The 9,366-nt window shown below is 34.9% G+C and overlaps 2 protein-coding genes across 7 annotated transcripts in view; both read left to right on the top strand.

Annotated features, from left to right (window-relative positions):
- The window catches only part of LOC144839312 (uncharacterized), a 36,848-nt gene that overhangs the window by 11,777 nt on the left and 15,705 nt on the right, over positions 1 to 9,366 (top strand). The gene's annotated exons all lie outside the window — the stretch shown is intronic.
- Positions 1,492 to 8,862, top strand: LOC144840237 (uncharacterized). Of its 6 annotated transcripts, none has more exons than XM_078695983.1 (3): positions 1,567 to 1,602; positions 4,832 to 4,911; positions 8,036 to 8,862. In XM_078695983.1, exon 3 carries the CDS (start codon positions 8,215 to 8,217, stop codon positions 8,728 to 8,730), a length of 516 nt encoding a protein of 171 aa, XP_078552109.1. In that variant the 5' UTR covers positions 1,567 to 1,602; positions 4,832 to 4,911; positions 8,036 to 8,214; the 3' UTR covers positions 8,731 to 8,862. The 6 variants fall into 6 exon arrangements, with proteins under 6 accessions (XP_078552108.1, XP_078552109.1, XP_078552111.1 ...); XM_078695985.1 differs by lacking the exon at positions 4,832 to 4,911 and adding an exon at positions 7,213 to 7,335 and having other exon boundaries at positions 1,588 to 1,602; XM_078695982.1 differs by lacking the exon at positions 4,832 to 4,911 and having other exon boundaries at positions 1,492 to 1,602.

Genomic DNA, 9,366 nt, shown 5'->3' with positions numbered 1-9,366 from the left:
AACAAAACATTTAACAAAATTATTTTTTTTCAGATTCAAAATATACCTTTAAACAATTAATTAATTTGTGCAGACATATGTCTTTTTTTTCGTTTATAAACAATTAGCGTCATTATGACAGGGTACAAATGATGGTTGAAGTTAAACATGTTTGACATTAAATCTTTCGTTTTTTGATTATTTTTCTTTGTCTTTTTGTTTCAATTTATAACAAGGCCATATAGATGGCTACAGTCGCGTGTTCAAGTTAGTGTTTATGACCAACCGACCGACCAACCGACGGACCGACATAGTGAGCTGTAGAGTCGCGCTGCACGCGACTAAAAACTTCAGTTCCTGTAATTACTACGGAGGTTGGAGAAAACTTTGAAAATGTATTCGTACGTTCATGAAAAGCGGAATAATATCTAATTTTTCTACATAATTGCAAGACCATTAAAAAATAAATAAAATACATTCGAACACTGTAGCCTACCTTTTACAATTATTATAACAATTGGTAACGTAACAAAAGTCAACCACTAAAGTAAAAACAGTACTTTTTTTCAAGTGTGTGTGTGTGTCTATTTTCTATTATTTGTTTCTTCTGTTGGATATTAATGATGCTAAATCTTTTACATGAACGGAAGATGAAATCGTATTAATAGTAAAAACAAAGTATGCAAATTATGATGAATATATTTAACTTTCGTTTGTCCCTTTTATTCAGATATTAGAACTAAATATATGTTTTCCTTTAATTCAAATAACACAAATTGAAATATAGTTATCGTTGTCTGCTACAAATACTAATCTAGTGTTGTTTTAAATTAGACGTTCTAAAAGGAAAGCATGATGGTCAAATAAAAAATGTGTAAGTTTATTTGTAGTTATTTGAATTACTGAAACAAATTGTAATACAATAATTCGTATTAAAAATATATAATTTGCTATTTACCACTTTCAGCTGAATATGCCTCACTTTAGTCAAATGAACAATGTGTAAGTTTATTTGTAGTTATTTGAATTACTGAAACAAATTGTAATACTTCTTCTTCTCTAGGCTTCTGGTCAAGGGCATTTATTTCTACAGAACATAGGCCAGAGGCCCGAAGTACATATTATTATATTATTTACAAAAATTAGATGCAGAAAGATTCGTATTAAAAATATATAATTTGCTTTTTACCACTTTCAGCTGAATATGCCTCACTTTTTATTGAGGGTAGGCCTAAGTGTTCAATTAAAACAGATCAGAAGATAATTTAAATATTATATTGTTCTGTTTCAAAACAAATTGACTTAATATATAATAGTCAATTAACACAACCTTTACAATTAGACACATAATCTATTAGGCGTGTATCCTACTGTATTGTGCAGAACAATTTCTATTGTAGTGTTCAATCAAGTCCACCCAAATTCCTCGCCACGCCACTCTAACAATTGTTTTATGTTATTGTCCCGGTGGGTGCATTACAATCAATTAGTAAAATAAGCTAATTTGCATTTACAGTCTCAGCCAATCAAGCTACATTACGTGTCTTGCCGGTCTTGCTGAAGACTTGTTTGTCCATTCCATTAATAGGCAGCAAGTGGACGACTGATGAGAGACTATATTAGGTAGGTAGGTAGGGTTGCCACAACTAAGTTTAAACTTTTATACATTTAATTGGTACCCTTCCAAGTTTTTACGAATTGTTGTGTTTGCCTAAATTGTCTATACTCTACACCCATTTCTGTTTTCTTTTTCTCCTTACTTTTTGAAAAGTGTTCAACATTCTAAATACTATTAGCAGCATAAACATTGAGGGACTCAATTGAGGGACTGTGTATTAGCATAGGAAAAGAGGGGTTTCTTTCATGATTCGTACACATTTCAATATTTTAGATGTATTCACTATTTCTTTCAATTGAGGCAATCACGGTGTATAATGTTACATGTATGTATTTGGACTATGTTTCTTACGACGATACGAGTACTACAGTACTGTATAGATTAAAAACCGGTTTTCCGATTCCCTATACATTTTCAGTGTAAATATAAATTATTCCAATTTTTAAATAATAGCGGAACCAGAAAGCAGGATATAAAAGTTGTAAAATGAAGTGATATGTTCAATATTTTACATTGAAATTGAGGGATGTGGGGAAGCGGCCTCTGGATCCATGACTTGAAAGTACCCACTGCCTCCGTTCTTCGATTCTTTCTGGACAGCTTTACCTCAGGCGGCTGGTGGATGTTGTTACATCGGTATCGGATCATCTCGGTCGCGTTTCATTTCGGTCGCGCTTCCGGTAAATCCAAAATCGAACTTCCTTCCGATTTCTATGGAACGCCGCTCAATGCAGTACTGTACACTGTAAGCTCTAGTTAAAGATCGAAGTGTAGGCTCTATTATTTTTTAGGTGTTTATTTAAAAATGTTTTTATATAATAATCATTATATTTAAATAAATATTGTAAAAACAGTATTTTATTAGTTTAACTTTTTTTTAAATGTTTTTATAAGCATTATATTTTGTAAATATTCTATTTGTTTCTGACGGGAAAAATAACAAACAAACTCACTTTACACTTTTGTCAATGATCATTCAATCTTTTTATTTTTAAAACAAAAACGCATATACAATTAAAATGTTTACATTCATTATTCAAATTGAAACCTTTTTATTTACATCTACGTTATTTAATTTACCTATGTATTTAATCTTTTATTTATTAACAATGTTTACCTCTATTTACATCTACAGACTTTATTTAATTTATTTATTTAATCTTTTATTTATTAGCAATATTTACATCTATCTCATCTACAAATCGCGAACATCATTTGATATAATGCGCGATCCAGCGTTAAGGAGCGATCTCGCTGATCGTTGGCCTGCGCGATACTCGTCCCAGAGGCGTAAGAGCGTTCTAGTTGCACGTCGGTAAGCTTGTCGCTGAAGCCGGTCAACATCTTCGCGATGAACTAATTCCATTGTGATGTGAACATTCTGACTCTCTTCATGCAGCAGCCCGATTAAGAGGTAGAGTTGAAGTTTTGCTGAAATAACAAAAATAACGATATACTATAATTATCATGAGCAACATAATACATAATATTATAATTGAAAAGTAATTTTCTTACCACGTCGTCCTTTTCGATTCAGTCTGTTGTGATACCCCTCAAGGTCGTTGTTGGTCCTCGTTGCTTGCCCAAAAACAGACCAATCTTGAGGGGTAAACGTGTTGCCATCGACCCATGTCCGCTGCAAATACAGTAATAGCTGGCGGATTACTACGTTGTCCCCAGCGTTCCTCTGTAGATGGTTGAATGTGGGAGCAATGTGCTCGGCCGGCAATAGTGGCAATCCCATTACCTGTCTCAGTAAACAAAAAATAGCATATGTATAACACGAAACACGACATGAACGTTTTCAGATTAAAATAAAGGGGGTTATGGGTATCTTACATTTACGCCGTACTAGACGCACAAATAAAGGAATCTTTTGGTAATTCATCTGGCAACGTGGTATAACCTGAAATTATATTACGTACCTCGTGTGTGCCGTTGTCGTTAGCATAGGCCCGTTGTAGGCCTAGTTCTTGGATTTTTCTGAAAACCGCCTGTAAAACAAAAAAATAAATTAAAACATTCGAAAATAACTGAAAGAAAGAAAGATATGCACACAATTTCGATAGGCAAATAAAGTTAAATATTAAGTGTACCTGTGTGAAATGAAATAAGCAACCTGTCATTGTTGCGTTGGGGAAGCTCCTCCTAAATGCTTGCCATATGGAAGCTTCGTAATCTGCAACCACTTTGGTAACGGAAGGACCATCCGGCAACAAACCACTGATAGCTTCGATAACGGCATGATAGTCATGATAGCCACGAGCAGACATCAACACGAACACCAACGGGACTTGCTTGCAGCAATTGCCAGATGACAGGAAGCTGTGTATGCTGAAGAGCTGTGCGAACGGTTCCTTGACAACTTTGAATGTAGCATCAACATACCTGTAAAGACACACAAAACAATATTGGTATACACGAACACATAATCAATAAGCGACGTTGGAGTAACATTAAAGACCCCTTCCCTGCAATTTTGGACGTTTTTTGGAAAATAATACATATATATCACTTTAAAAACATTAAACCATGTCATTCCTTGTCTTAAATGTACGTTTTATGTTAAATTATGATAAAAAGTGAGAAACAATGCACTACCTAAGTAGCTTGCGGCGATCGACCTCTCGTGGACGGTCTTAGGCCTAGCCTAGCTAGGCTTAGTTTTGTAGGCCTAGCTGGTAAACATCGGTAACGTACGAACATCGTACGCTAGCTATATACCTAGCCTGACGTTGTATAGTTGCTGCATTAATTGTCTTTCTATTTTTGCCAGACTCCGTTGATACAAATTGGGGAAAACCCGGTATTTTCGCTGAAAAGTTAGGAGTCTTCCATTTGTTTTGGCCTCACGATCGATCGAAAAGTGGGCGAATTACAGGTGAAAAACAAAAATATCAATCCGCGCGCAATGCATTTTGGGATTTATAGCGGGCCGCTATAATTATTAGAATCGACTTATTTTTCACATTTTTAACCGTTTAAAGACGAAAAAAGTTATCGCAATAGGACCATATAGTATTATTTTTATATTAAATATAGTTTGTGATCTTAAATTAGATCTAAAAAACGTAGGGAAGGGGGCTTTAACAAAATATCAACAGATTCATTTTAATTAGGTAAGATAAGAATAATATTATACTTTGAGGTAATCTGTTAGGGTTTTTTGTTCAGTAATTCATTAAAGATCATTGTAAGGTATTTTAACACTAACCAATTTCTTGCTTTCGACAGAAGTTCGAGCATGCGGTTTGTGGCGAAGATCAAATGTCGCTCATTGCCAACACGAATGTCGCCCTGCAAAAAATCAACTGGTATATGATCTCTGTCTACTACAAACGTAAGGTCTCTCGGGTGGTTTGGTCGGCTTAATTTCCTCTTTCTGTTGGCCTGTTGCATCAGATTGATTGGACGAGGTAGCGTTGGGTGAACGGCGATGTTCCCTGCTCCAATATCTTCTCTAATAGAGCGTTCAACAATGTCCGCAGCCGAAACGAAAGGGTTCTCTGTAGCCGTCACCTTCACATCCCTTCGTAACGTCAACACTACATCTCTACCTAAAACGGATAAAATACGCGTTGTTAAAATGTTTTTGGTGGATAACGATGTAGTGGGTAACGATGTTGTGAATAATGTTGTAGTGGGTAACGATGTTGTAAATAACTGTGTAGTGGGTAACGATGTTGTAAATAACTGTGTAGTGGGTAACGATGTAGATGATAACGATGTAGTAAATAACTGTGTAGTGGGTAACGATGTAGTGGGTAACGATGTTGTGGATAACGATGTAGTAAATAAATGTGTAGTGGGTAACGATGTAGTGGGTAACGATGTTGTAAATAACTGTGTAGTGGGTAACGATGTTGTGAATAATGTTGTAGTGGGTAACGATGTTGTAAATGACTGTGTAGTGGGTAACGATGTTGTGAATAATGTTGTAGTGGGTAACGATGTTGTGAATAATGTTGTAGTGGGTAACGATGTTGTGAATAATGTTGTAGTGGGTAACGATGTTGTAAATAACTTGTAGTGGGTAACGATGTTGTGAATAATGGTGTAGTGGGTAACGATGTAGATGATAACGATGTAGTGGATAACGATGTAGTGGATAACGATGTAGTGGATAACGATGTAGTGGATAACGATGTAGTGGATAACGATGTAGTGGGTAACGATGTTGTGAATAACTGTGTAGTGGGTAACGATGTTGTGAATAATGGTGTAGTGGGTTAACGATGTTGCAATTCATACCTGGATTAGCTCCACATATGTGATTCTGCAACCCTTTCAAGAATAGACCATCACGTTCAATGACACTAGCCTTACACATCACAAGCTTATTTCGAACACAACACCGCCAATTAATGTTAGCCCGCCTCTTGTCGACTTTTTGAGTGTACTGGTAACCATCGCTGTCCACCAAAGTATCCTGAAAACCAAAACGATAATATTAAATTATGTGTATATTGGACGCGTAGGGTATACGCTAGTTGATTTGTCGTTAGAATTGGTATACCATGGTAAAAAAGACACTAACCCTGACCAACAAATAATTTTAACTTACTTATAATGAAGATAAAAATTACTTTTAAACTGTTTTCGCCCAAAGTCATCGTTTAAATGAAAAGATGTAAATTTAAAGCGCATACCTTTCCTCGACATGTGGTTGCCGGAATACGCCGGTATTCGACTTCTCTGGCTGCAGGTTGTATAACTGGTTGTGGTTGCGGATAGACATTCTCCAAATTAGCTTCAATGTGTTGCGGTGGTTCTACAAATTTACCAATGTCTTGTGCGTACACATCGTGGATGCCGATATCCTCTCTGCAATTTCTACAAGCCCATTCAAGATTTCCCTCACGAATAGCTGCTCTGTACTCTGCTTGCCCAACTCCAGTGTTGCAGGTCCTATGCTGCCATCTTTCGCAACCATCACATTGCAGTGCTTCTTGATTAAACATAACATTCTCATCACATACTATACAGGTTTCCATGATCGAAGATTGAAGAACACTGTGCATAATTCGTTGTTTTTGGGCCTTTTTTAATTCATCGGCAAAACCAAAGCGTAGGCACTCGCCCAATTTCATTTGTTCGCTATTTCCCTTTACGTGCGTTACTTTTTCCGACAAATACAATGAGCTTTGTGCCCTTTTGTCTGGATGCGTGCATTGTTTCCCCGCTGCACACGCGCTCTCTTTTTTTGCGTGCTTATGCTGATTTTTTTTTTTATTTCTCTAATTAAATTTATACATCACAATACGGTAAAACTTTGAAAAAAATGCTCAATGGCGGTTTCTTCTTTTAAGAACATTTCAAGATGAGCTTCTTTTCAAGACTACTTTTTAAACTAAACAGATAGGCTTCTTTGCAAAATTAATGCTGTAGATTTAGTAAATTAATTGCGACTACAAATGTAAGACTTTGTAAGACATTTTTGCCGCCAGCTTTACGTTATCTGTGGACAATAATCAGCGTTTCATCATGTTTTTTAAAAAATCATTTTTTAAAGAAAAAATTGACTGGAAAAGTAGTATAGTATTAACGATGGTTATGTTAGCGGTGTAGTTCTTCTTGACAGCTAATAATTATACATATTTTTTGTATAATTTAAGGGACGGATGGAGGGACATGGTAGACATTTTTTTGGCCGTTTTACGAATAATTTTTCGATAATAATTCATCTAAAAAAGCAACACCCATTCCATTTGTATTGTGGTGACAATAGACACAAAAAGGTAAAATAGACAATTCGCCTTATTTCTTTATTTCTGTTTTTATTGTATTTCATAACAATAAGCATACAAAGTCAACAGACAATATGGTTTCATTCTAATTCAATAGCACGAGACATAATGCGACACGTCAATGCATTATGCTTTTAAAAAATGTATTACATATTAATCGTAATAATATCTTTCAGTGCAATATAGTGTATAAAAAAGCTCAGTAAAGTCTCTCACTGATTTTAATAACTGGCACCAAACAAATATTCCCAATTTACTCATTCATAATTATTAACATATTGGAGTCTTCTTCGTAAGCTACTTGTTGTGTCCTGAAAATATAGATAAAAATCGTTACAAATGCAAACAGGTTTATAAATTCGAACTGCTACACGTACCGACTGCTGAAAGAGAGTTAAATCTGACAGTTAAGTCTCAATCCTACAATAGCATCCATTTTCGTATGCTTTATGCATAATTGACGCGCCATACACCACGATCGATATTGTTGAAAATTGACCTTAATTGACACGCGACCGAAATGAAACGCGACCGAGATGATCGTAATTCGTTACATCTCCCTGGTTAAATGTACTAATGGGAACTTTTCCACTTTGATCTACGTGTACCAGTACAGTACTGACAATTACAGGGTTTATTATTTCCATTCTTTTTATATAGGCCTACATTTTCTTTCCAATTTTTATTTTAGATATATGTGGAGAAATATCGACGATTGAAATTTGACTTTTGAAATAATTGATCAAGTAAAAAAGAAAAAAACCAACATGAAGTACAAATGTGAACACTGTGGAGATAAATTTGAGTTAAGTGATTTGAAGGAACATTTAGGAATACATGTGCATTTTAAAGAGTTAAAATGTGAAGACTATGATCATTTTCAACTACATAATCAAAAACAAAAAGAAATTGAGAATTTGGAAATACACACCACCGAAGAAACTTCATTTGAACATCTTGGAAATAAAGAAAATGAGAATTTGGGAATATGCACCGATGAAGAAACTTCGTATGAATGTGAACATTGTGGAATGCAAAATTGATGTTTTAAATAAACATTTGAAAATACACACAAGCGAGACACCATATGAATGTGAACATTGTGGAAAAAAATTTAAACAGAATGCTAATTTCAAAAAACATTTGAGAATTCACACAGGAGAAACACCATATGAATGTGAACATTGTAGGAAGAAATTTAAAGAAAGGGGGAATTTGAATAAACATTTGAGAGTACACACAGGAGAGAAACCATATGAATGTGAACATTGTGGAAAGAAATTTAGCTGCAGTCAGAATTTGAAAAAACATTTGAGAGTACACACAGGAGAAACACCATATGAATGTGAACATTGTGGAAGAAAATTTAAACAAAGTACACGTTAGATCTCACACGGGAGAGACGCCATTTGAATGTGAACAATGTGGTAAGAAATTCAAAGCTAATGCACATTTGAAAGATCATTTTAGAGTACATACAGAAGAGACACCATATGAATGTATATTTTGTACAAAGAAATTTAAGTCTAATGGGTCTTTAAACTCACATTTGAAATTACACACAGGAAACTTACCATATGAATGTGAACAATGTGGGAGGAAATGTGCCTCTAATGGAATATTAAAAAAACATTTGAGAATTCACAGAGAAGAGAGACCATTTGAATGTGAACATTGTGGGAAGACATTTAAAACAAATGATGGATTAAAATCACATTTGAAAACACATGGAGAGCCACGGTATAAATGCGAATATTGTGGAGTGAAATACCAAGATAAAAGGTGCTTCCAAATGCATTTGGAAAGGCACACAATAGGAATGGGAAAAGCTTAATGAATAGGAAGATTGTATTCTAAAATTTAATTGTAATGATGTGTTTAACATACACACAGACATCATAGTAATGGTGACATTGTCAACAGAAGTTTAGAACTTGCATACATTTTAAATAACGTTTGAGGAACAGACAGGCGAGACACCATGATGTGAATACGAACAGTGTGTGTATTTTTTTATTTTTC

Source organism: Antedon bifida, chromosome 4, assembly GCF_963402885.1.
Source record: "Antedon bifida chromosome 4, ecAntBifi1.1, whole genome shotgun sequence".
Taxonomy (NCBI): Eukaryota; Metazoa; Echinodermata; class Crinoidea; order Comatulida; family Antedonidae; genus Antedon; species Antedon bifida.
This window is presented reverse-complemented; position numbering and strand designations above follow the sequence as displayed.

Bases quoted from the DNA above. Each gene is read 5' to 3' on its own strand.
- LOC144840237 (XM_078695982.1), top strand. From the start codon at position 8,215: ATGATCATTTTCAACTACATAATCAAAAACAAAAAGAAATTGAGAATT.